General features: G+C 48.8%; 1 protein-coding gene and 1 long non-coding RNA gene across 2 annotated transcripts in view; both read left to right on the top strand.

The window, feature by feature from the left end:
- LOC138683487 (uncharacterized) overlaps positions 1-27,943 on the top strand; it is a 162,351-nt gene that overhangs the window by 112,540 nt on the left and 21,868 nt on the right. The window lies entirely within an intron of this gene.
- On the top strand, positions 116-26,061 carry LOC104312184 (receptor-type tyrosine-protein phosphatase epsilon). Its single transcript, XM_069775581.1, is given in 30 exon segments — positions 116-120; positions 164-204; positions 295-416; positions 677-764; positions 1,275-1,454; positions 1,457-1,494; positions 1,857-2,017; positions 2,129-2,186; positions 2,188-2,234; positions 2,373-2,500; positions 2,503-2,570; positions 4,642-4,742; positions 4,927-4,977; positions 5,126-5,178; positions 5,280-5,366; positions 5,369-5,418; positions 7,018-7,105; positions 7,983-8,009; positions 10,025-10,052; positions 13,795-13,810; positions 14,468-14,504; positions 15,250-15,347; positions 15,532-15,649; positions 20,328-20,437; positions 22,008-22,051; positions 22,130-22,244; positions 22,986-23,135; positions 23,301-23,400; positions 23,930-24,009; positions 25,921-26,061. Coding segments are annotated over 30 exon segments (2,430 nt in total).

Here is a 27,943-nt window from a genome sequence, read left to right as displayed (position 1 = left end):
GGTCTTCTAAAGGCATCTGGAATGCTCTTGTGACTGTTAGCTAAATATGTGTCCACAGGGGCAGTTGCCTCAAGCAGTGGGAATTCTCCCAAATTTTCATGTCCAGATTCTGAGCATGTCGTGACCCCAAACTCCTCCTGCTCCCCTACCCAGTGACTTGGAGTGACCAGAGTCAGCCTCTTGCTTCCCCTCCCTCCCAACTTGGTGGGGAGCAGGGCTGGCTGACTGCAGCACCCTTGCAAGGCTGGGAGGGGAAGGGAAGGAAGTGACTCTCTTTCAATGTTTCCTTCACAGAGGTCCTCCAGGATGTTCCCAGGACCTTGGAGTTTTCCACAAACAGCATCAAACTGAACTGGATCTGCAGGATCCCTGATGCCGGTCACAACCTGGGCTGGACAGACCAGGGAGGGGTCGTGGTGAGTTTGGAATTCCCTCGGGCTAAATTAAGGTGAAACAACACCAAACGATCAGTTGAACGTTTTATTTATGGCAGAAGCAACCTGAACTTGGGAGGCATAACAGTAGGTGGCGGGGTTTCTCTCCACAGGAATTGCCATGAAACTACCTCAGTAAACCGTGTAACCCATGGTATCTGTATACATCAATTCAGGGAAGAAAATAAGGAGGGCCCTCCCATTGAGTCACAAGGTTCAGAGTGGACCCCCTTGCTTTCTAGACTCCTTCTCAGAGAGGAGCCCAGGGGTGGCTAGATCCACTCCTAGTCCCAGACATGGTCAACAGGTTTGTGTTTAAAGGGATGAAGTGTAGGGGTTGTGAAAAAAAAGAGACAGAGAGAGAGAGAAAGAGAAAGAGAAAAAGAAAAGAGAAAGATTTCACCGGTCCTGGGTCCAATGTTGGTCCAATCAGTCTAAAGGTCCAGTTCTGGAGGGCGTGAGCATGTGGGGCTTCAATTTGTGTCCTTTTATCATTTCCTTGCCCCTCCTTCGGGCGGGCACTCGAACTCATTAGGCTAATTGGGTGTCATGCCCGGTTTGTGCTTTGGGAACCTTCAGGAAATGGGTCGGTGGGCTTAGGGGTCATTTGGGGAGTAACTTCTCCTCCCCTGCAGGCATGACTGTGGTTTGATCTTTGGCCATACATGGTGAGCTGCCCTGCTCAGAACACGGAACTGCACATCCTCCAGCATGCCCTCCCCATCCTGTTGCTGATGTCCTGTGCTTCTCACCTGTAGTTCTCACCTGTAGTTCTCACCTGTAGTTCATTGTTATGCTGAACTTGCCCCCCCACAACGTTTGAGACATTAACTCTTTCAGTCTCTCACAATGCCTGCCAGAGCATGCAGGCCACATGCCATCTGGCAATGCCTTCCTCCCCTCCCTGTGAGGCTGAGGAGGTGAAGGGAGAGGAGATGCTACATGGCCAGGAGGGAATATTTGCATGTCCCCTTCTGCAGCCCTTCATTGTCTACAGTGTCACCATCTCCCTGCCCCCAGCATGATCCTGTTCACACAGCTGCTCAGGACAAAGGAAATGGTTATGTGCCCACCTACATGAAATATAAAGGTGCCCTTTGCCTGGCAGCTCAGCCAGAGCATCTGCTCCCTGCAGTGATGGTCCTGGAATAAGGGCTGCATGGAGCCTGTGGGGCTCTGGGGAAGAGGCTGTGCAGGGCCCTAGAGCAGAGCACGTCCCCACCTCACTCTCCCCCTCCTCACCACACTGATGCTGCTCCTGCTGCTGCAGCACATGCACCCTTTGTGGGGTACAAACCCTGCTTGGGGGGGGTCCCTTTGCAGCCTGTCCCCTGGGCCAGGAGCTGCCTGCACCCTGCTCTGGGCTCAGCCCCTCCTCACCAGCTCCATGTGTGACCCTGTCCTCCTGTGCTTCTGGAGAAGCTGTGGCTGGATGCCAGCATGGGGTCCCTCAGATGAAAGGTGTTGCCCTCCTGCAAAGGGAAGTTCATTGGATACCAGGTACCAGGGGACCACAGACTACCTGTGGTCCCCCTCACCTTGCCAGGTGCCTCTCTGCCTGGAGCTGTGTGCAGGCAGCCTGGGTAGAGCAGGGAAGAGAAGGCTGTGATGAGTTGCAGGAGAAAAGAGAAGTTCAGGGCTCCTCCTGTGGGGGATGTCACCACAGTGCCTGCTTTGTTGCATTACCATACCAGTGACCTGGCCTCAGGTTGCCGTGGCATCCATGACATCTCCCCATCCCAAGGGACAATCGACTGTACTTCCCCTCTGCCCCATCACCTGGCCCCCTGAGGCAGCAAGGTCAGTGCAGCCCCTAGCAGCTCTGCTCTCCACAGCCCCGAGATGGGTTTCCCCACCAGCAGCGCTTGCCTGCAGCCGCCTCTGTCCCACTCTTCCCGTCCCCATCTCCCCCAGCCTTCTCACTACCCTGCCTTGCAGGGAGCACCAGCTCATTGTGGCCATGACACACAATGGCACGGCAGTGGAAGGCGCATGCCTCTGGGAGCCGCAGCCCTTCAACGCCAGCCAGCAGCCTAGTGCCTACATAGCCACCATGCTCAACCTCACCACCCCACAGACTTTGTGCTGGGTGATGGGATCCATGAGCAGGGTTACCACAATGCTGCCCTCTGGCTGGTCTGGGACTACATAGCCCTTTCTCCGCCTCATCCACCGCTCACAGCAGCTACCCATCACGGGGGGCTCCTGCTCCCCGAGGACACTACCAGATGGGGTTGGGCCCCTTGGCTGGGTCTGGGCTGGCTGCCAAAGGCAAGCAGCAGTGCCGCACAGGCTCTGCTCCCAGACCCTGTGCTGAGAGCCTGGGTGCCTTGGCAGGACAGTGTCCCCAGGGTCCTTGACCACAGCTGGGGGATTTCATGGCCGTGGGTGGTGTTACAGAGGCATGGACACTCAAATCCAACAGGTGTTAAAAGTCAGATTTATTCTTCAGTAGAAAAGTTAGCTAGAACTCCGGTAACATTAGTGAACTACAGGCTCAATGATGTAAGTGGAATTAGTACTACACAGCCAACTTAAGAATTCTTAAGATTCAAAAGTGATGACTCAAAATGTGCATATCACTCACCTAAAAGATGAGGGCTCTCTCCCTCAAGGAGTTACCTCAGGTGGTGCCCCGACCCAAGGGGGAGTCCCTGACTGCAGACCCACTGCTCCGAGGAGGACTGATTCCAACATGTCCTCCAGCAGGACCCCGTTTATATCTGATCTGTGGTCATTTAATCCCTATTGGCCAAGAAGGTCACCTCTGTGTACTTGGCACGTCTCGATTGGCCAGTTCAAATTTCAACCTGCGGCCTCCAGGGTTTAGTTTTTTTTTCCTCTTCTCCCTGCCTGGAGAAGTTTCGTTTCTGGTTGGGGGGGGGCTGGGGAGTGTACTGCCACAGGTGGGAGGCCTTTGCCCTAAGGGTGGGCAGCGGGGCAGGAGTGGCCTGAGCTCTCCCTCCCATCTCCTCCAACAGGCAGAGAAGTTCACCTATGTGTGCTACAGCTTCTCTGTTGGTAAGTGGGCTCCTCACTCCTTGGGCCTGAGGGTCTCTCCCCCATCCTCTCTTTTCCCAGCCTGGCTCCTTCCCATGGAGAGGAGCTGGCCGAGCACAGGAGCGGTGGGGTCTTGTTGTGGGGGGGGGCAGAGGAAACCTTTCATTTCCCATACATGGGGGTGCTGCTCTAATCAACTCCTATTTCCATCTTCTTGGAAGTTCTCTGGATCTTGAGGCTATCTATGGTAGATGAGCTTTGGGCAACCTCAGGCCACTTGGGCAGGTGTTGCACAGCTGGACACTGTTCAGTGTCCCTGCCATCATCACATATTGCATCTTAGTCCTAGTGCTCCCCTGGTGCATGTGCAACCCCAGAAACGCAAACACCTCACCAGGCTCTGGCCATGCCTGGAGACAGTCAGGGAGACAGGACCCATGCTGAAGGGTATCACACCAAGCAAGCACCTACTCTTTCTGCACCAGCTTAGCTATTCTCCAATGCAAAGCCTGTGGTGGGAGATGAGGGAAGATGCTTTTCACCCTATACCCCTATGGGATCTCCTGCCGCCTGGTTTAGGCTGTGTGTGTCGTGGCTTAACCCCAGCCAGCAACTAAGCACCACGCAGCCACTCACTCACTCCCCCCCCACCCAGTGGGATGGGGGAGAAAATTGGGAAAAGAAGCAAAACTCGTGGGTTGAGATAAGAATAGTTTAATAGAACAGAAAAGAAGAAACTAATAATGATAATGATAACACTAATAAAATGGCAACAGCAATAATAAAAGGATTGGAATGTACAAATGATGCGCAGGGCAATTGCTCACCACCCACCGACCAACACCCAGCTAGTCCCCGAGCGGCGATTCCCTGCCCCCACTTCCCAGTTCCTAAACTAGATGGGACGTCACATGGTATGGAATACACTGTTGGCCACTTTGGGTCAGGTGCCCTGGCTGTGTCCTGTGCCAACTTCTTGTGCCTCTCCAGCTTTCTCGCTGGCTGAGCATGAGAAGCTGAAAAATCCTTGACTTTAGACTAAACACTACTTAGCAACAACTGAAAACATCAGTGTTATCAACGTTCTTCGCATACTGAACTCAAAACATAGCACTGTACCAGCTACTAGGAAGACAGTTAACTCTATCCCAGCTGAAACCAGGACAGTGTGAGAGCCTGAGTCTGGGCTGTGCTGGTTGCAGGGTAGGTGCCAGTGCCTCCGCTGGGCAGGATGGCCGTGGTTATGGCTCTAACGCTGGTTGTGGCTCTCCTGGCACTGGGGATTTTCCTGCTCTTCCTGCTCTTCACGTCAGTATGTGCCTCACCTCTCCTGCTGTCTGTGCTGCCATGGGGCATTCAGCTCCCTGCACTGCCAGGGAGTGTCCAAGTGGACCCTGAGATAAAGCAAGGTGGGAGGCAAGGCTATTACATGGGCAACACCCTCTCCTCTGTCTCTCCTGCTGGTCTATGGGCCTGACTTGCTGTTTTGCAGGCGAAAGTACAACAGTTCAAAAACCTCAGAGAGCAACAGCATTATCCCCCTGTGAAGATGTTGAGGAGATGCAGTATGAGAAAAGTCTTGCATGCCTTGTCTGGACAAGCTGTCTGTTAAAAGCACAGGCAGGTTGCTTACAGATTCTGTAAGGTCCTTACAGGAACAGGGGGATCAGAGTTGGCTGTCTTGGGGAAAGGGACACCTCCCAGGAGAGAGGGACCTGCATGGGAAGGGACAATCTAGGCTTTGGTGGGGTCCTGCCCACCAAAATGCCAGCTCAGTCCCAGCTGCAGTGCTCCAGGGGCAGCCATCAGGTGCATGCTAAACTCCTGTCCTTGTGATCCCTGTAGGTGTGTGCAAGCTGAACACACAGATCCTGGTGGAGGAACTGATGGAGGCTCTGAAGAGGTTTAAGAAGGCAGAAATAGAGGCAGAACAGAGAATGAATCAATCAACAGGCATAGTGCTGGACATCTGAGAGAGTATCAGGTCTGGTTTAGCTTTGTTTTCCTGTCTTGATGCCTTGAACAAAGGCAGGAGAAGGAAAATTTCACTGTATCGCTGTACTAGCGAACTTTTGCTTGCTTGAATAACTTCGAAATTTTGGTATGTACTAATTAGATAAGAAAAACCTTGAGCTTTGTCAGTGGTATGCACTGGAGGTGCCAACAAACAGGAGGCCTCAGGCCTGATGTGCATCAACAGACAAGAAACCTTGGGTCTTGATGATAAGCTTTGAGTTCTGCTGAGTTTTTGTAATTAAAAATTGCCAAGGCCAGTTAACTAGGAGAAAGAGATGACCCACACTGTGCGTGACCAAAGGGTGGACACTATGTAAATGATAATATGAATATGCATATGACTAGAACAATATAAATTTTGCTTGCTGTAGGTAATGGTGTGCACAATAGGTGGAGCGATCCCCCTTGCACCCAGCACTGCAATAAAGAATGCCTGCTTTCTAAAACTCCAAAATTGAGTCTTAGAGAGTTTCTTTGACTGTCTTTTTTAGTAACAGTCTGGTGTCACATCCCAAAGTTGGAGCGACTCAGGTTCGTGGATTTCCTTTGTCAGAATTAAGGTGAAACGACACCAGGGGAGTTCAAACAACAATCAACATTTATTCAACCTAGCTAACTTTGTCCAAGTACACATGAACTTATTAATATGAACCTTGCAACATGTCGTTAAGCCGCTGTTTGAGAAGAGGAGGGAAGTACAGAAAAATTAAATGGAAAAAGGAACATGAAACTGTGTCAGAAGGAGAGCCCTCCCATTGAGTCACGAGGTTCAGAGCAGACCCCCTTGCTTTCTGGACTCCTTCTCAAAGAGGAGCTCAGGGGCGGCTAGATCCACTCCTAGTCTCAGACTTGGTCAACGGTTTATGTTTCAAAGGATGAGGTGTAGGGACTGTGGAAAAGAGAGAAGGAAAAGAGGGAGAGAGAGAATGAGAGAATGAGAGAATGAAAGAAAGAAAGAAAGAAAGAGAGAAGAGAAGGGTTTCATCAGTCCTGGGTCCAGCGTTGGTTCAGCCAGCATAGAGATTCAGTTCCGGAGGGCGCGCACTGAGAACTCGTTCTCTCTTCTTTTATAGTGTGTTAGTTGATGATCTCGACATGCACAGTTCCCACACCTGGGGTTCACTGGAATCGGTCGGTGAGCTTTGCGGAGGGGGGGGTTCATTGTGGAGTTGCCTCTCTTTTCCTGCTGGCATGACTGCTTAAGATAGAAGCACAGTCCCAACTTCCGTGGGGCCTTCTTCCTCCAGGAAGGCATAAATTGTGTTCCTTCTCCTGGTCACTTAAGATAAGGAATTGGGGCTTTGGAGAAGTGCGTTCCCACCCTCCGTGGGGCCCTCTCCTCTGGCCACATTGTCCTGTTCACAAAACTCCAGCATTTTTACAGAGGCCGTTTTCTCCAGCAAAGCTCTTTTAGCAGATGTTTGAGACATTGAATTTGTCAGACCGTCACATCTGGCTGCACTGTCCACCCAGCCTTGACCCCTTCCTCGGGTGTGCAATGCAGTCAGCCTTGGCCAGCCCCAGAACATGTGCTAATGCAGAGTGCACTTGTCTTCTTCCTCTGCAGAAACTGGCCTCCACTTTGTTGTATCCCTGCGATGCCAGGAAGGAGCTGTGTAATCAGAGCAAGAACTGCTACAAAAGCATCATCCCATGTAAGCAGAAATCTCCAGGAGTTGGCACAGGCACTTGGAGGTGGTTGGGCAGTGCAGGGTGCTGGTCTGGTGTAGGTGTCCCTCCAGCTATTCAGTAATGCTGAGCTCCTCATCTCATCCCCTGTGGCCACTGAAACCCAGAGGGATTTTCCAAAATCATCATGTTGGTCCCACTGTTTTATATCCAGCTGGAGAATCCTATTCTGCTCCTCAAATCTCCCTGCAAGTTTAATCATTCATCATTTGTCGCGGTAGAGACGGACACGACAAGTAATAGATCATGCAAAATGGCTACTTTATTGTTCTAACACACCTTTTTATACCCTTCTTTAGAGTATGTGTTAGTATATGATTGGTTTGGTTAGTAACTAACAATTCATGATTGGTGAGTTCGTTAGGACGGTTCTTCTTATCACTATCTTGTTTTTGTACCGTTCTTCTCGGATCTTTCCAGACTCTTCAAAGATATACTACAAGCTGCTCAAGGTTGCGCTGTTCTCGAACTGTCAGGAATTCCGTAGACTCGTTGCATTCCCCGACAATTCCCCCTTTTTGTATTTGTGCTAAAAATATTGTCCTGGTCACCCTCTGCAGGGCCCTTTGCAGAAGGCTGAAAAGACAGGGCAACATCAGGAGCACAGTTATCACAACCAGGATGACTACCCCCACAATCTTGAGCAGAGATATCAACCATCCAGACAATCCCCAACCCTTGAACATCTTTGTCAGCCAATCTAATTCATCGCTTTCTGTCAGCTTCCTGACTCCCTTCTTTAATTGTTGAATACTACTGAAGATGGATTCTGAATGATCAGATAGATTCATACAACACATCCCTTCAAACTCATCACAACCATGTCCTTGTGCTAAAAGCAAGAAATCAATTGCAGCTCTATTTTGCAGCGTAGCATGTCTAACACTACCAACATCAGTTAGAAGGCCACTTAAAGCTAAAGAGGTAGCCTTAGATTGCTTACTAAGCCAACATCCTAACTTATTTAAAGTTCTTAAGGCATTTGCAACGCCAACTCCTGGTGCCAATATGGAGGCTGTTAAAATCTGGCCTCGATTCCAGAATTCAACGTCATCTTGACAGGAACTGCTAAACTGATGAATAGACCTCTGGACTCGTCTATGTTTTCGAGTCACGTTCAGAATCGTTAACATATTTGGTGTTAATAACATGAGGCGTCCGAGGCTACACGGGCCTCTATTCAGTTTAAATGGAATGCCTCCCCAGGCACGATCTCCACAGATTAAAAACACACCAGGAGGTAGCGCAAAAGGAACAACAGAAGATCGTGAAGCATTAGGTGCGGTATAATTACACCATGCAGTTGCATTGCGATAGAGAATACTAGTTGCATTAACATTTTGGCCTTGGCGAGCAGTATTGCTATAAGAGTAATTAAAGAACACACAAGCATCCATCATTACAGATCTTAATAATTCTAACTCTTGGGGTTCCTGGGTGACTGGTGAAAGATGCACATACACACGATCCCAGTTGTTTGTGCAACTTTTTGGAGAATTACAGAGATTTGGGATCTGCAGTGGGTTCGGCCAGGTGTCCACAGGTAGTCCTACCAAGCATGTAGAGAATGGATTTTCAGGGGTTGCGGTGGCGAGACACAAGGTGTCCTGGTGTGTCATGTTTGCTAAAGTGACCCAAACATTTTGTTTAGGTTGTGAGACCACCCATCCTTCACCCTGAGGCAGGTTCCAATACAGGCCGAACACACCGAGCAGGAACCCAGCGAGGACCAGCATCTGTGGAAACACAAGCATAACCCCTTCCCCAGGTTAATAGCTCACATGGTCCACTCCACTGACCAGTAATTAAATCTTTAACACGTACTTTGATACCCTTTTGTAAATTCTGTGTTGAACAGAGAGAAGAGAAGTGTTGAAAAAGAGGAGGTAGGGAAGAGTTGTCCCCATAATGGAGAAAGTTAAGAACATAAACTGCTTTATCTAAACATGCCTGTGGTGGTTCCCCAACCATTCCCCCTTTTTGTTTTTGAAGCTGCTGCTTCAACGTGCCATGTGCACGCTCAACAATTGCTTGTCCTGTTGGGGAGTGGGGAATTCCTGTGACATGAGTAACGCCCCACAGATTAAAAAATGTTTGAACTTTTCGTGAAGCATATGCTGGGCCATTGTCTGTTTTAATTTGGCGAGGCACCCCAAGCATAGCGAAAGCCTTCTGGAAATGTCGAATTACATCTTTTCCTCTTGCTACCAAAGCATGAGAATAAGTATCAATAGAAACATGAACATATTTTTGTCTGCCAAATTCATTGATATGAGTAACATCGGATTGCCAAATCTGTAAGGCTTGTATACCTCTGGGATTAGTACCAAAATACACTGGAGTGTGAATTCCTTGACAATCAGGACAAGCAGCTACAATGGAGCGAGCTTCAGCATGGGACAAACCAAACTGCCTTCGTAAAGCTCAAAAACCTTGATGAAAAAATTGATGTGATAATATAGCTTGTTGTTTGATGTTAGGAACAGTAGTCAGAGCCATAGCAGAAACAAGAGCATCTGCTCTGGCATTACCTTCCGTATAAAAACCTGGTAAAGTGGTATGACTCCGGATATGCATGATAAAATAAGGTTCTGTTCGTAGTTGAATACTTTTCCAGAGTTCTAAAAGCACATCAAATAATAATTGATTGTCTGACATGGTCAAAGCCACTTTGTCTAGTCGAGAAACTAAATTAGCTACATACGCTGAGTCAGTTACAATATTTACAGGAGTAGAAAAAATAGAAAAAGCAACAGCCATTGCACGCAGCTCTACTACTTGTGGAGAACCATTTTGATGTACTACTTTGCTGTTCCAGTTATTGTTCTCATACCAGACTACTGCTGCTTTACCTGTTTTCCCAGAACCATCTGTGAAGACAGTAGGGCCTTTCACAGGTTCCGGCTGGCTTAAGTTTTTCTGACCAAATGGTATTTCCCGAGCAAATTTCAGGAGTGGGTGTGATGGTAGGTGATATGAGATCTGTCCTTGAAAACCCGCCATAGCCGCTTGCAGCTTGTAATTGTTTGCCAGACACCATTCAAAGTACCAATTTTGAACAGGTAAAACAATCGTAGCTGGATCACGTCCTATTAGTTCTACACATCGGTTTCCGGCTTTTATGATTACATCAGCAATAAGTTCAAACAAGCCAGGAGCAGTTTTTCGTGGTCGGAATGACAAAAACATCCATTCTAAAATATGTAATGGGTCATCCCACTCAGAATTCCACTGCACCAAAGCACCAAATGGCACAGTTTTGTCAATTAGTACAAAGAATTGTACCAATTGAGACAGATCAATTCGAGAAACAAATTTCTTGTATATACATTGTTCCACCGTGTGAATTACATTTAACGCTTCCTTATTTAATATTCTGGGTTCTGTTGGATCATTGGAATGTTTTAATAAGTCCAATAGAGGTTGTAACTGTGAATTGGTCAGTCCAAGATAGGGCCTGATCCAGTTCAAGGATCCCATTAATTTCTGTACATCGAGTGTCTTAACCGCAAGGTTAAGTTTCACAGGTTGGTGCACAACCTGCGTGTTTGTAATTGTCATTCCCAAATATTTCCAGGGTGCTATTTCTTGCACTTTTTCAGGGGCAATAACTAACCCATATTGTTGTAGCGAATTCGTGGCCAAATTTTTCATGTCATTCAACTGCTCCTTGTTGTCTGATGCTAACAGAATGTCATCCATGTAGTGATAACAATAACTAGTGGGGAATTTTTCCCTTACAGGTGACAGAGCTTGTGCAACAAACCATTGACAAATGGTTGGTGAATTTTTCATGCCCTGCGGCAGAACTCTCCATTGATATCTTTTTGCTGGTTCTGCATGATTGATAGAAGGCACAGAGAATGCAAATTTTTCTTTATCCTGGGAAGCTAATGGAATTGTAAAAAACCAACCCTTAAGGTCCATGACAATGATTTCCCAATCTTGAGGGATCATGGCAGGTGAAGGCATGCCTGGTTGCAGAGCCCCCATCGTGGCCATGACAGCATTGACTTGCCGCAGGTCATGCAAAAATCGCCATTTACCTGATTTCTTTTTTATCACAAACACTGGAGTATTCCACGGACTGTGAGATGGTTCAATGTGTCCGGCAGCTAGTTGTTCTGCTACCAATTCTTGCAGGGCCTTTAATTTTTCAATTGGTAGGGGCCACTGATCCACCCACACAGGGTTATTTGTTAACCAGGTTAAAACAAGCGTGGGTTGTCTAACACCCTGCAGCACAGTGGCCCCCGTTAAAAATCCGTGGTAATTCTCACCCCCCACTGCAACAAGCAATCCCTCCCCCATAAATTGAGGGGAGCTGCTGTCACATATGGTTTAACAACTGCTTGTTGGCCCTCAGGATTAGTAATCATAACTGGAGTGGCTGCCATCTTGGCTCGTGTGGATCCTCCCAGCCCCACTACTCCCATACCAGCCTCCTCTGTCGGCCAGGTGGATGGCCACAGATAGTCGGCTATAATAGTCACATCGGCTCCGGTGTCCAGGAGCCCTGCAAGCCTTACTGTAGTCGGAGATCTTCCATGATTCGACAGCGTGCACATCATATGTGGTCGGGATGATGAGACAGTCTGAGACCAGCAGACCTGAGGGGGTCCCGTAGAGCCGAAGCCTCCATCACATCGCAGTCGCTGTTCTGCTTTTGAAATAGAACTCGAAAAAGGAACAAGTTGAGCAATGCGAGTACCTTTAGGGATTGTTACTGGTGGGTAGGGGGTCGAAACCGTCGCGCAAATTTGACCTGTAAAATCAGCATCAATGACTCCCACATGTACAATTATTCCATTTAACGTGCTACTTGATCTTCCCAATAGCAATGCACTCAGTCCTCGTCCGATAGGACCCCTTGCATTAAGAGGGACCTTAACGATGTCGTTCGTGACTATAGTTATTGTGTCGGCGGTGGATACATCCAGCCCTGCTGAGCCAGCTGTTGCGGCTGACAATTGTTCGCAGAGGGGAGTTGGCCGGCTGTCGGGAGGGGACTTGTTGTCCTCGCGCGCCCTCTCGCGCTCGTTTTTCCAGGGCGGCAGATATTTTTTCTACAAATTGTAAGAAAGGTTCTGTGGGGCCTTGGCGGATAGTGGCATATTTTTGCTTCGGAGCTGCCATGTCCATGGTTTGCTTTATTGCCATAAGGCCTATATTTTGTGCTTGTTCGAGAGCAATCGGAGGCCATGTAGCCTGCAGCTGAGGGTTACTAAACCGCCCTTCACAAAGCAAAGCATCCTCTCCGAGGCCTAATCTCGGGTCATCCTGTGGCAGTCGTGAATTTTGCAGCGCTGCTGCGCGTGCCATCTGCCTCCAAGTAGATTGAAATACTTGCAATTGTACGGGCTGAAACAGCACTTGTGCTAGATGCATAATGTCATATGGACACAGCAGATCTGTGCTGATTATACGAATAAGTTGCATCACCTCAGGAGAATTGATTCCGTATTTTTGTACTTTATTCTGCAAATCCTGCACTACTCTCCAGCCGATTGGATTGTGCTCATCGTGCCGGTGTGTGCCTGGAGCAGCTTTGAAAACAGGAAATGTAACAGGAGCCCCTGCTGCGTTATCTAGAGGCTTTAGAAACGCTGGTGTTAGAGAGCACGGGCTGAGGCGTTCTACTAGATCCCAGTTGCCAGAATCGGCAGCGTATTTTCTAACTCCCTCCCAGAATTGATCAGGGGATCTCGGGACCACAGTTATTGTGGATGGAGGGAGAGTCCATGGCAGGGGTTCTTTCGGTATAGTTTTATCTGCGAGCTGTAGAGATCGCATAGCATTAATTAGAGATTTTTCTGCCTCAGTTTCATTTTGGCTCTCACTTTCCGTTCGGCCCTCACATTCAGTTTGACTCTCACCGTCCTTTTGGCCCTCAATTTCAGTACGGCCCACACTTTCCGGCTCGGTGTTAATCGCCACATTTTTCTCCTGGGGGGGGCTGATGGAGTCACCCCTTCAGCTGCCGCACCAGTAGGTGAGGAGGGCCCCTCGTCGCCCGGTAAAGTATTTAATGGCGTAGGAGGAGGAGGTGAATAAGGGTATGATCTGATTTTGCTCGTGAGGGGTTTTCTGCCTGCTACTGCTGAGATTGCAGCATCGGCCGCAGCTGTTACTTGAGCAGAAGCTTTTTCCTTGCTAACATTTTATGATTTCTCATCTTTCTTTTGCTGATCATTCGCATCACATTCTGCTTTCCATTCTTTCAGAGTCTCAGTTAGTAAATGCCATATGACCGCCAACTCGCACAGGTCTTTCTGCCCTTTAGAGATCTCATCAAACATTTTCAAGGCCACAGATTGCCATGCACCCACACTAAACGCAGTAAGTGTTGTGGCTGGAAAGCCTTGGGTCTTACACCATAATAAAATCCTTCTCAGGTTTTGTTCTGAGGTTTTAACCCCTTTTCTTTTTAACAGGGCTTTCCAGGTAGACAAAATTGTCTCCTCTTCCTTAGTTAATTGCTGCCCCATTCTAACAGTTTAGTCCCCGGTGGCTCATCTTATTAGGTGTCTAGGCTCAGGTCTGGACCAGGCAGATTCCACTGCTCTCAGCTTCACCGGGGTCCGTCTCCGCAGCTCGTCTCTTTGCCTGTACGCTCCTCCGCAGCTCTCGTCGCCGCCGGTATACTTCTTGCTAGTGCTAGATATATCGCCGTTAGATGATCTGTTCGCTCAGACGCGTCGGGGTCACCATTTGTCGCGGTAGAGACGGACACGACAAGTAATAGATCATGCAAAATGCCTACTTTATTGTTCTAACACAGCTTTTTATACCTTTCTTTAGAGTATGTGTTAGTATATGATTGGTTTGGTTAGTAACTAACAATTCATGATTGGTGAGTTCGTTAGGACGGTTCTTCTTATCACTATCTTGTTTTTGTACTGGTCTTCTCGGATCTTTCCAGGCTCTTCAAGGATATACTACAAGCTGCTCAAGGTCGCGCTGTTCTCAAACTGTCAGGAATTCCGTAGACTCGTTGCATTCCCCGACAATCATTGTATACCTGTTCCTGCTGTTAGTCATTGAACACTGCCGTGTCCCATCCAGAGGTGGCTATTTGTGGGAAACGGAGGGAATGACCCAATTTGTGTGCAATTCTCATCCCTAACAAAAAGGGACCTGCTCACGATGTGAGGGGACAGGAGCCAAGATGCAGCCTCTGCGTACCTGCTCTCTGTGCTGACTGGGAGTGGTGCTATGGGACACACTGTGCTGAGGGCTCTGGTGCCTGTGAGGATGGGTCCTTTATTTCATTCCTTGCTAAACATTTAACCTGTGTGATTAGAGCTGTTTGAACCTCTCCCCCACAGAGCTACCGGAGTCCACGCTTCTTCATTGCAGCTCAAGGTGAGCGCTCCCATCCCTCATACTCAGGAGATGCCAGTCCCTGCTGCAAGCCATTTGGGGGGTGGGGAACTGGGACAGCAGCCTAGGAGCTGTTAATGGCTCAGTCCAGGGCACTGTATCTCCTGGGCCTCTGTCTTGGACAGTGATTATGGCTGCTGCAGGGCATGGAAGGCCTCAGTGGCAGTTTGGCAGTGACCAGCTGGAGCTGGTCCCTGCACTGCCCAAGCTGAGGACATGGTCCTTCCACCCACAAGCCTGGCTTGTTCCCTTTGGTGGCTGGTGTGACAAGGACAAGCCTGCAAATGCCTGACACATCTGCACTCAGTGAACTCAGAGACAGGCTCCTTCCAACCGTGCAAAGCCAGGATGGATTAGTCTGCTCTGCGCAGCATGCAGTGAGGAGGTCTCAGGCTCCTTGCAAAGCTGCAGAAATGCTCTTCAGGAAATAGGACCCTAAATGTGGGAGCAGCTCACGGTCATCTTGAAGATCTGGATGGGGAAGCCCCTGAAGCAGCAGTGAATCCCTGACGTACCCTGGGTTCACCTGCCCTCCCTCTTCCTTGTCCCAATTTCTAACATGGGTGATGAAGCCAAAGTGCCAAGCACCCCCTGCTAGGTGCTTCTGTGCCCAGGCAGAGGGAAGCCCAGGGCTGCTCATAGCCTGGGAACATCTATGCCGTGCTTGGGAGCAGCTAGACTTCCATGGCTTGGACACTGCCACAGGGCTCTTCTCTTCCTCCCCAAGGCCCGTTGCCTGGGATGGTGGTGGATTTATGGCAGATGGTCTGGCAGGAGAAGACCTTGGTCATTGTGATGCTGACGGGCTTAGTGGAGCAGAACAAGGTAGAGAAACTGTCTCAGCCTGTGCTCAGCTCAGGCCTCCCCAGGACCCAGGCTTCCTTGCCTGCTTTGCTTTGCTCCCAGCGCAGCCATCAATAAGGGCAGAGAGCAGCTCCACACCACTTCTGGCTTGCAACACTCCCCTAATGAGTTTGCTAGTGCTTAGCGGTCTCGCTGCTGTTGACAGACCAAGTGCGAGCAGTATTGGACAGAGCAGGAGCAGGTCTATGGGGATTTCACTGTGACACTCAACACCAGGATTGCCACAGGCCTTGTCACATGCATCTTCTGACTGCAGAAGATAAGCCTGGCATGTAGCTGTGATAGGGATGCAGGATGCCTCTGGGTTTCAGCAGCTGGTGGGAGCTGTCAGCTGAGAGACACCGCCGTGAGCCCTGCCTGGTCTCCAGCACTGGCAGGTCAGTGCTGCTATTGCTGGATGCCATTCCAGGGCATCGGCCCCAGGTTTCTGTGCAAGGCAAAGGCAAGCAGTCAGCTCCAGTGGTCATCCCAGCTGAGTATGGACTGATGCACATGAGCACATCCTGCATCCTTGAGGGCTTGGATAAGGTGATCACAAAGGGTATAAAATGGCATCTCTGTACATCCAGGCTTTTCAGGATGATGGGACAGGTGCATGCCTGTCATCTGGGCCAATCTGTAGAGAGTCCACATTGAAGCTCCATGGTCACTTGCAGCTCCTAAACCTGAACAGAAAGTTTACAGAATCATAGAATCATTTAGGTTGGAAAAGACCCTTAAGATCATCAAGTCCAACCGTTAACCTAACACTGTCAAGTCCACCACTAAACCACGTCCCTAAGCACCACGTCTACATGTCTTTTAAATACCTCCAGAGATGGTGACTCAACCACTTCCATGGGCAGCCTGTTCCAATGTTTGACAACCCTTTTGGTGAAGAAATTTTTCCTAATATCCAGTCTAAACCTCCCCTGGTGCAACTTGAGGCCATTTCCTCTCGTCCTATCACTTGTTACTTGGTCAAAGAGACTGACACCCACCTCGCTACAACCTCCTTTCAGGTAGTTGTAGAAAGTGATAAGGTCTCCCTTCAGCCTCCTTTTCCCCAGACTAAACAACCCCAGTTCCCTCAGCCACTCTTCATAAGATTTGTTCTCTAGACCTTTCACCAGCTTCGTTGCTCTTTGGACACACTCAATGTCTTTCTTGTAGTGAGGGGGCCCAAAACTGAACACAGTATTTGAGGTGCAGCCTCACCAGTGCCAAGTACAGGGGGACAATCATTTCCCTGCTGCTGCTGGCCACACTATTTCTGATACAGGCCAGGATGCTATTGGCCTTCTTGGCCACCTAGGCACACTGCTGGCTCATATTCAGCTGGCTGTCAACCAACACCTCCAGGTCCTTTTCAACCAGGCAGCTTTCCAGCCACTCTTCCCCAAGCCTGTAGCATTGCATGGGGTTGTTGTGACCCAAGTGCAGGACCTGGCACTTGGCCTTGTTGAACCTCATACAATTGGCCTTGGCCCATCGATCCAGCCTGTCCAGATCCCCCTGTAGAGCCTTTCTACCCTCGAGCAGATCAACACTGTTGAGGAAATTATGCCACCTGCAGGAATTATGCCACTGTCAACAGGGCTCGGCCCTAGGTTCCTGCTCGAAGATGAGCCACCAATCTGCTGAGTAAATAAGTGGTTTATTTATCTGACATGCAGAGCAACTTGAGCTGGGTGCCTCTGAAGAGGGACCCCGAACAAAGAAATTCCTGGGCAATTATATTCTTACGATCTAAATTCCCCACCCCTCATGCGACAGTTCTGACCAGTAGTAATATTAGGGTCTGGGGTCTTCCCATTCTTCATTGGGTCCTTTCATTGTCTCTAGGTGGGCCGTTTCTTCTCTTATCTCTAAGGTTGCTGCGTCAGCTGACGATTGTAGCGGCCTTCCTTACTTCCTTATCTTCCAGCTCGAACCAGCTCTGGGGCCTTCTTTTACTTAACTAGGTAAAAGTTCAGCATATCTGGGTGAAAGTTCACAGCTTGTGGCCTAAGGCTTCAGCAAATTTAGCTACTAATGCTAAGAAGTTATATATAAGTAGTATACCAAATTGCACAACACACTCCCACCCAACTTGGTGTCATCTGCAAACTTACTGAGGGTGCACTCAATCCCCTCATCCAGATCACAGATAAAGATATTAAACAAAACTGGCCCCAGTACTGAGCCCTGGGGAACACCACTTGTGACCGGCCACCAACTGGAGTTAACTCCATTCACCACCACCCTTTGGGCCTGGCCATCCAGCCAGTTTTTTACCCTGCGAAGAGTACACCCATCCAAACCATGAGCAGCCAGTTTCTCCAAGAGAATGCTGTGGGAAACGGTGTCAAAGGCTTTACTAATGGTTTAAGATAGCTTACATAATAACATTTCTCATTGATATCATGGAGAAAATTATACTGGGTGCTATTGAAATACAGTTAAAGAACAATGGAATCATCAGGCACAGTCAACAGGGGTTCACAAAGGGAAAGTCCTGTCTAACTAATCTGATATCCTTCTACAATAAGGTCACTCACCTAGTGGATGAAGGGAAGGTGGTGGATGTAGTTTTTCTGGATTTTAGTAAGGCTTTTGATACTGTCCCTCACAGCATCCTTCTGCACAAGTTGTCCAACTGTGAGATGATGTCCTGGTTTCAGCTGGGATAGAGTTAATTGTCTTCCTAGTAGCTGGTACAGTGCTATGTTTTTGAGTTTGGTATGAGAAGAATGTTGATAACACTGATGTTTTCAGTTGTTGCTAAGTAATGTTTAGACTATAGTCAAGGATTTTTCAGCTTCTCATGCCCAGCCAGCAAGAAGGCTGGAGGGGCACAAGAAGTTGGCACAGGACACAGCCAGGGCACCTGACCCAAAGTGGCCAACGGGGTATTCCATACCATGTGACGTCACATCTAGTATAGAAACTGGGGGGAATGGGGGTGGGGGGATCGCCACTCGGGGACTAACTGGGTGTCGATCAGCAGGTGGTGAGCAATTATATTGTGCATCATTTGTATATTCCAATCCTTTTATTATCACTGTTGTCATTTTATTAGTGTTATCATTATCATTATTAGTTTCTTCTTTTCTGTTCTATTAAACCGTTCTTATCTCAACGCACCAGTTTTACTTCTTTTCCCGATTTTCTTCCCCATCCCGCTGAGTGGGGGGGGAAGCAAGTGAGCGGCTGCGTGGTGCTTTAGTTGCTGGCTGGGGTTAAACCACGACAGATGAGCAGGTACATAGTGCGCTGGGTGAAGAACTGGCTGAAGGGCAGGGCTCAAAAGGTTGTAGTGAATGGGGCTACATCTGGCTGGCGACCATTCACCAGCAGTGTTCCTCGGGGCTCAATTCTAGGGCCAGTTTTGTTCAATATATTTATGAATGATCTGGATGCAGGGGTTGAATGCACCCTTAGCAAGTTTGCTGAGGATACCAAACTGGGAGGTGCTGTTGACTCTCTTGAGGGACAAGAGGCCTTGCAGAGGGATCTGGATAGATTGGAGCATTGGGCAATCATCAATGACATGAAATTTAACAAGAACAAATGCCAGATTCTGCACCTGGGATGGAGTACCTCTGGACACAAGTATAAATTGGGAGAGGAGTGGCTGGAGAGCAGCCCTGCAGAAAAGGATCTGGGGGTGCTGGTTGACAGTAGGCTCAATATGAGTCAGCAGTGTGCCCTAGCAGCCAAGAGGACAAACTGCATCCTGGGGTGCATTAAGCACGGCATAACCAGCCAGTCAAGAGAGGTGATTATCCTGCTGCATTCAGCATTGGCACAGTCTCACCTTGAATACTGTGTGCAGTTCTGGGCCCCGCAATTTAAAAAGGATGTTCAGGTCCTTGAATGCATCCAGAGGAGGACAACAAAGCTGGTGAAAGGGCTGGAAGGCATGTCCTATGAGGACCAGCTGAGGACTCTGGGTTTGTCTAGTTTGGAGAGAAGGAGGCTGAGGGGTGACCTCATTGCTCTCTGCAGCTTCCTGAGGAGGGGCAGTGGAGAGGGAGGTACTGATCTCTTCTCCCTGGGATCCAGTGACAGGATGTGTGGGAATGGTTCAAAGCTGCACCAAGGGAGGTTTAGACTGGACATTAGGAAGCATTTATTTACTGAGAGGGTGGTCAAACACTGGAACAGGCTTCCTAGAGAGGTGGTCGATGCCCTGTGCCTGTCAATGTTTGAGAGGCATTTGGACAATGCCCTTAATGCCTTTAACTTTTGGTCAGCCCTGAAGTGGTCAGGCAATTGGACTAAATGATCATTGTAGGTCCCTTCCAATTGAACTATTCTATTCTATTCTCAAGAAGGATACTTCTGCTGAAGTTATACCTCAGATAATAAGCAGAAACTGAAGGAGCTGCAAGGAGGGGAAAACAGGTACAAAATAAAGAAGTTGCAGTTATGCATATTCTTGTCTTTTTCTTGTCTTGCCCAGAGCAATGTCTAGCTGAAAGGTAAAGCTCCAAGAGCACCTGATGGTGAGACATAGCAGTTCATTAGTTCAGGCCAAGTGAATGTGATGTTTAGGGAAAAATACATAATGGACGGGTATGAAAGTGACTACATTCATATCAGTGTAGTAGCAGCCTTAAGAAATGCCTTATTTGGGGAAGTCAGGGCTTTTTGATGACTATGGAAAGACTACACTGAGACTTTTTTTTTCCTCTGGGGCACAAGCTGCATTTACTGCTCTGAGTTCACTGTCTGCAATATGGGGAATGAGAGAACAAACTGAATTGTGTGGCTGTGTGCTGGGTAAATTTGCCCTTTGCTGTCTGGTGAGCTATAGCGGAGCAGTCATTGTGGTAGAGGTGCTGGGGGGAACACTGTGTGCTGGTGCATCCCTGCCATGGTTTTCTCCACTGCTCCATACTTGTTGGCATGCAATTACTTTGCGCAGTTTTCCAGGTTCGTTCCTGCTCCCAGCCATGTCTCCCTCTTTGCAGGCAGGCTGTGGTCTCCCAAGAGTGGTGGAGCAATTTCACTACCTGCTGTGACCAGACCATGGGGTCCCCAGAAACCCTGCCAAACTCCTGTGCTTAGTGGAGATGGTGAACAAGGTCCTTCACCTGGGTCAGGGCTATCCCAAACATGGATACAGGCTGGGCAATGAGTGGGATTGAGAGCAGCCCTGCGGAGAAGGACTTGGGGGTATTGGTGGATGAAAAACTGAATATGAGCCGGCAATGCGCGCTAGCAGCCCAGAAAGCCAATCGTATCCTGGGCTGCATACAAAGAAGTGCGACTAGCAGGTCAAGGGAGGTGATTCTCCCCCTCTACTCCACTCTCGTGAGACCCTACCTGGAGTACTGTGTTCAGCTCTGGGGCCTCTGTGGTGGTGAGCTCCCCCCACCGCCCCCAAACTGACCTGGATTTCCTGTAAACCTGCTCAAGTGATAACCGCCAGTGGCGGTCTGGTCGTGATGGCTGCATCCGGCTCAAAGTGGATTCGGGGAAGACAGATAACAATACAATAGCCAAGGGGTAATTTGAACAATGCGCCCACTTAACCACAGTGCTGGTCAATGTCTGACTCAGGCCAAATTTGGAAGAAACTAACATCTGCAGTCGGTATGCAAATATGACTATAAGTCAATTATCTTACTCCATAAATAGTGGAGAGCCCAGGGCCCATTGAGCTTTCCTGCACGGCAGCAGGCTGCACACCAGGATCTCCCTTTGAGTAGGAATGCCTCTCAAGGTTACTCCTCGAGGTTGAGAGAGTCCTTGCCGCAACAGATTCTCGATAAGTGATTAATAGCATGCTAAACTTTGGAATCTTAGCTAAGTGATATCAAGGATTGATTGTGCATATATAATCCTTTAGACATAAACTGCTGACCAAGTCTGGGACTAAGAGTGGATCCAGCCACACCTAGACTCCCCTCTGAGAAGGAGTTTAGAAAGCAAGGGGGTTCCTTCTGAACCTCATGACTCAACGGGAGGGTCTCCCTGACAGTTTTGTCTGACCCTATCCTCTGTGCAGTAAATATCAAGTGAACCTTGCCATCGAATCTTGTTAAACCACTGTTGCATCTACTATCAAACTTTGTTAAATTGCTGCTTTATATCAATAAACATATTACTACTTCTCTCTTACAAGTGAAGTGCTTCACTCTATCCACGACAGCCTTCAGCATAAGAAATGGATGGACCTACTTGAGCGCATCCAGAGGAGGGCCATGAAGATGGTCAGGGGGCTGGAGCACCTCCCCTATAAGGATAGGCTGGGAAAGTCGGGGTTGTTTAGCCTGGAGAAGAGAAGGCTCCGAGGAGACCTTATAGCAGCCTTCCAGTACTTAAAGGGGGCCTACAGGGAAGATGGGGAGGGACTCTTTCTCGTGGAGTGTAGTGGTAGGATGAGGGGTAATGGTTTTAAACTGAAAAAGAGTAGATTTAGATTAGATATTAGGAAGAAATTCTTTACTGTGAGGGTGGTGAGACACTGGAACAGGTTGCCCAGAGAAGTTGTGGATGCCCCCTCCCTGGAAGTGTTCAAGGCCAGGTTGGATGGGGCTTTGAGCAACCTGGTCTAGTGGAAGGTGTCCCTGCCCATGGCAGGGGGGGTTGGAACTAGATGATCTTTAAGGTCCCTTCCAACCCAAACCATTCTATGATTCTATGAACAAGAGGGGGTTGGAAGTGCCTGCCAGAACCATGTTGGTGCACTGCAGGTACTGGGCTGGGAGCGCTTGGGTGCCAGGGCAAGGCTGGACAGGGCAGCACTGGACCTCACTTTTCCATGTCCTCAGAACAGAGATTGGGTGAACCTTCACCCTGGACTTCCTCCTGAAGATGGGGAAGGTGGATGTGTTTCACTATGCGCAGAGGCTGTGGGAGCAGCGAGTCAGCATGGTGCAGACCAAGGTGAGGAGAGTTACCTGCTCCCTACACTGTCAGGCTGCAGATCTGCTTCCTACCCTTCCCAGGGATCTGGCATGCAAAGCCACACTGGCCATGCCATTCATGGTCTAGCCACAGGGACTGGAGCTGCCAGGTGATGGAGACTGCAGGATCTTGTTTTCAATGTTGTGTCTAAACACAGTCAGGATCCATGTTCCCCTGAGACTCTCTGAGGTGCCAGCAGCATTCATATGCACCAGTCATCCTGGTATAGAAGGGCTGTCTTGTGGGCAAGGAGCATGCACGAGAGTCCACATGTCCTTCAGGCTTTCAGGATGTCTGCAGTCGTGGCATCTTCTGGGCAGCAGTGTCCTGGCTTAGGGACTACATCCCCATGTCTGCTCAGTGCTGGGACCCTTTGGAGGAAACTGTAGGTTGGGCAGGACCATCCAGATGCTTGTAGGAAGACAAACTAGTTTATTGGTTTTCTGGTTTTCCTTTCCCAGAGCAGGGGTCTGGTCTGAGAGGGAGCATTAAACCACAGGAAGATGGTCCTATTTGGGTTGTTGCAGTTGCTGGCTGTTTCTCAGAGCAGGGCTACCTGCACTGAGAGGTGTCTGGCTTCAGGGCTCCATGGCAGGGAGGTGAAGGATGGACCTAGCTCATTCCTGACACAGGTCGATGTCAGTGAGCTGGTGGTCTGGAGTCCCAGGGCTCCTTGTGGAGCTGCTCCAGACTGTGCAGCTGACCTGTGTCCTCAAGCAGGAGCAGTATACCTTCTTGTACAAGGTGCTGCTCAAAGACTTGCTCTGCAGCAGCACCATTGTCCCAGTGGAGAGCATCACCAGCCATGTCTGCTGCCTTTGAGAAGCTGAGCTCTCAAGGCACAACAATATTCTTAAGAAGGAGTTCAAGGTACCACCAGGATCTGGTGCATTGGGTCTGGTGCTGCAGGGGCTGGTCCCCCTCTAATGCTCCCCCTCCAGCTGTGGGATGGAGACGAGACAGCATTTCTCTGGGGTAGCTGAAGAAGGAGAGGAGCTGACAGGCAGGACTTGCTTGGCTGAATCATCCCTACAGGCCCTGCAGAAGTTTTCTGAGTTGTTCTAGCTCCTGCCATGCAGAGAAGCAGAAAAACCTGGCAACCAGCCCAAGAACAGCAAGCCAGGGATCCTGCCGGGTACCGCTGCCAGGGCGGGGCTGCCCCTTGCTCTGCGACCCAGTGCCTGAAAGCAGTGGGGGGGGATGGTGCCGCCCTGCTGCTTCCCTCCCCAGCACCATAACACTGGCAGGTTCTGCTCAGAGGTCCAAGCATAATTTTCTGGTTGGCAGTAAATATAGATTAGGCTGGTCCCTCCATGGGAGCAAGACCCCATCCCTGGTTCCTTCTGGGCTTGCTGGAGGCATGTGTTCATGGGGTACTCCTGGGATAAACATGTCCCTGGCTCTATTCTGTCCCAGAGGAGGAGCCCAGATGAGGCATCAGGGAGCAATCAGGAGGGTGGCCCTGATGTGCCTCCACCCATGGGGTTTTGGACATCCTGTGTCAGGCAGCCCTGAGATGTCATGGCAATGGGGCTGGTCGTGCCTGTTCATCCAAGCCTTTCTAGCCCACACTGCAAGGAGCCACTGCTTGCAGGGAAAACCCTGTAACTCTGTGTGGGGAGAGGATGGCTCATCATTTCTCTCTCTGCCCCTTGCTTCTCCAGCAGATTCCTGCCAGCCCATCCTGATGTCCTTGCTGAACGCAGACAGCTCGCTGGGTTACATCAACACAGTGTTTGCCAATGTAAGGGTCCAGACCTGGGGGCGGGGGGGGGGGGGTTAACTGCTGGGAGCAGCAGAGGCCCCCGGGCACCACTGCTTGAGGCAGGGTGTCGTGGTTTCAGCCCAGCCGGTAACAAAGGACCACGCAGCCGCTCGCTCACTCCTCCCGCCCCCCTCCGGTGGGATAGGGAGGAGACGGAGGAGAGAAAAGAAAAAAAACCTGGAACCTCGAGGGTTGAGATAAAGGCAGTTTACTGGGACAACACAAAGAAATTACAACAACAACGACGGTACTAATGAAAGAGTATACAAAAAGAGTGATGCACAGTGCAACTGCTCACCACCCGGGACCCGACGCTCCGCCACTTCCCCCACCGAAAGTCCAGACCACCCCCCGGCCCGCTCCCCATTTATATACTGAGCATGATGTCACATGGTATGGAATAGCTCCTTGGCCAGTTCAGGTCAGCTGCCCCGGCTATGCCCCCCACCTCCCAGGTTCCTGTAAAAATTAACTCTATCCCAGCTGAACCCAGGACACAGGGGTAGACCGTCACACCGGTTTGAGATGTCCCAGCCCTGGGGCTTCTTCACAGTGACTATTTCCCAGCAGTTGGGGCCCTGCTGCCAGGAGATGGCCCCCGTGATCAGCCAAAGCCCTGCCTGCACACACAGCTCAGCAGGCTGCTGCACAGCTGCTGGCTTTTGCCTGTGTGACTGTTCACTCAACTCCTGCTCAGCTTTTGGCTAACTCAGCTCATGCTAAGGCCTGATGTATGCTGGGAGCAGCGCCATTAGGTCAAAGCAAGAGCATCACTAGGCAGGGCAGGTGGCCAGGAATAGCTGAAGGGCCATTATGCAGCCATTATAACCTGCAAATTGCTGTCTCCTGCAGCCATCATCTTTTGTCTGGCAGTTTTGTCAGAATCCGCTAACTTATGGAAATGGTATAGACTAAACCTCCAAGCTGGAAGGTATAAATAAGTCAGCTTATCCAAAAAGCATTTGAAGCGGATCCAACAGCAGCTGGACTGCTGAGGCTTTCCAGCTTCCTGGTGTGATACAGGGGATGCCCACACGGTGACAGAGGAGGAAGGATGAGCACTCTCACTCTCAGCTAGGTAACTAATTCTTTTTTTTTTGCTCATATGTGCATGATATTAAAAATTACAGGTTATAAGTTATGAAACCTTATGACTTGAATGGTGAATAAGTGACTTAGCTTGATAGACTAGTCTGGGCAAGAGGGGATTGAGCCCCTGTTTGTCATGTTTGTTTATTGTATTTCTTAATGAGCTCATGAAATAAAGTTTAAATCACAGAGTATGTTGTCCTGTAAATTTGAGAGATCCGAATGGACCTTGACATTTTATTGGTGTCAGCGGTGGGATCTCTCTTGGACACGTTCTGTTGACAAGCACAAGTGGCTTTGCTGTGCCTGTTGAGGCAATCTGTTTGGTGTGAGTGTAAAGATATTGTCTGTGTTTGCCTGCGCCATGGTGAAGAATGAAAAACTTGATTCTGAGTGGCAACAACTGGGAGAAAAATTTGAGAAATGGGGATGGCGAAACCCCAAGTGGGATTTGTCCTGGGTTGAGAGCCACTGCATGAATGCTGATGATATTTGGCAGGTGTTTGTCAGATGGTGGGCTTCTTGTAAGTTAAAGAAGGGAAAAGGGAAAGATGCTGTGTGCTGGCTTGTTACTGAAAAAGATGGTCAAAAAAACTCTCTAAGACTTGATTGTGGAGTTTTAGAAAGCAGGCATTCTTTGTTGCAGCGCTGGGTGCACGGGGGATCGCTCCACCTATCGTGCACACCGTTACCTACAGCAAGCAAAATTTATATTGTTCTAGTCATATGCATATTCATATTATCATTTACATAGTGTCCACCCTTTGGTCACACGCAGCGTGGGTCATCTCTTTTTCCTAGTTAGCTGGCCTTGGCAAGTTTTTAATTACAAAAACTGAGCAGAACTCAAAGCTTATCATCAGGGTCCAAGGTTTCTTGTCTGTTGACGCACATCAGGCCCAAGGCCTCATGTTTGTTGGCACCTTTAGCGCATACCATTGAAAAAGCTCAAGGTTTTCTTATTGTCGCATCCCAAAGTTGGAGCGACTCAGGTTCGTGGATTTCCTTTGTCAGAATTAAGGTGAAACAACACCAGAGGAGTTCAAACAACAATCAACATTTATTCAACCTAGCTAACTTTGTCCAAGTACACATGAACTTATTAATATGAACCTTGCAACATGTCGTTAAGCCGCTGTTTGAGAAGAGGAGGGAAGTACAGAAAAATGAAATGGAAAAAGGAACATGAAACTGTGTCAGAAGGAGAGCCCTCCTGTTGAGTCACGAGGTTCAGAGCAGACCCCCTTGCTTTCTGGACTCCTTCTCAAAGAGGAGCTCAGGGGCAGCTAGATCCACTCCTAGTCTCAGACTTGGTCAATGGTTTATGTTTAAAAGGATGAGGTGTAGGGACTGTGGAAAAGAGAGAAGGAAAAGAGGGAGAGAGAGAAAGAAAGAAAGAAAGAGAGAAGGGTTTCATCAGTCCTGGGTCCAGCATTGGTCCAGCCAGCATAGAGATCCAGTTCCGGAGGGCGCGCACTGAGAACTCGTTCTCTCTTCTTTTATAGTGTGTTAGTCGATGGTCTCGACATGTGCAGTTCCCACACCTGGGGTTCTCTGGAATCGGTCGGTGAGCTTTGTGGAGGGGGGGTTCATAGTGGAGTTGCCTCTCTTTTTTTGCTGGCATGACTGCTTAAGATAGAAGCACAGTCCCATCTTCCGTGGGGCCTCTTCCTCCAGGCACATATGCTGTGTTCCTTCTCCTGGTCACTTAAGATAAGGAATTAGGGCTTTGGAGAAGTGCGTTCCCACCCTCTGTGGGGCCCTCTCCTCCGGCCACATTGTCCTGTTCACAAAACTCCAGCATTTTACAGAGACCATTTTCTCCGCCAAAGTTCTTTAACGAATGTTTGAGACATTGACTATAATTTGTCAGACCGTCACACTTATCTAATTAGTACATACCAAAATTTTGAAGTTATTCAAGCAAGCAAAAAGTTTGTCACTACAGCGATACAGTAAAGTTTTTCCTTCTCCTGCCTTTGTTCAAGGCATCAGGCTACTAGGCAGTTGTCTTAGAGCAGCATCCCGGTTTTGGCTGGGATAGAGTTAATTTTCTTCCTAGTAGTGTTGCCCCTCAAACAGGGTTCGTTTACCTAGTGTGCAAGCCAATAACACACAGACTTCAGGTATTTTCAAATTCATTTCATTGATGCACATGAATGGGTGCCTGTCTCAAGACAGCACACTTTTGTCTCAAAAATTCCCACATTTATATACTTAAGTAATAGATATTCATTATTATTTCCCTAAATGACTGGTTCTTTCTTCTTTGCCTCTCATGTAAATTAGTGTGCAGACTCTATCTTCTTCCTTCATTGTCTTCTTTTGAGTAGGTGGTATCATTTGAGTAGGTGGTCAATGAGTTGGTGGTTGCGATCTCCCCCTGTAGGACTTACCTTTTACTTACTTCTCACTCTGTCTTGGCAGTTCCAAGCAGTTCTTCAAGGTTTGTTGATCAGACCACAATCCATTACCTTTTCTGACATAAACATAAAGCCCCATTGTCTAGTAGTTAGTTCCTAACCCCTATATCATGTCTAGTTATTTTTTCCCTATTTTAAATATTAACTGATGGGGGCTGTACACAGGACTTTAGCAGCTCCCTGGTTATTTCAATCATATTATACATATTAATTGATAACAATAGCTGGTAGAGTGTGTTTTGGATTTGGTGGGGGAATAATGTTGATAACACACTGATGTTTTAGTTGTTGCTAAGTAGCCCGTATCCCAAGCTAAGGATTTTTCAGTTTCCCATGTGTCCTGGTTTCAGCTGGGATAGAGTTAATTGTCTTCCTAGTAGCTGGTACAGTGCTATGTTTTT

Source organism: Haliaeetus albicilla, chromosome W (genome assembly GCF_947461875.1).
Source record: "Haliaeetus albicilla chromosome W, bHalAlb1.1, whole genome shotgun sequence".
Classification (NCBI taxonomy): Eukaryota; Metazoa; Chordata; class Aves; order Accipitriformes; family Accipitridae; genus Haliaeetus; species Haliaeetus albicilla.
This window is presented reverse-complemented; position numbering and strand designations above follow the sequence as displayed.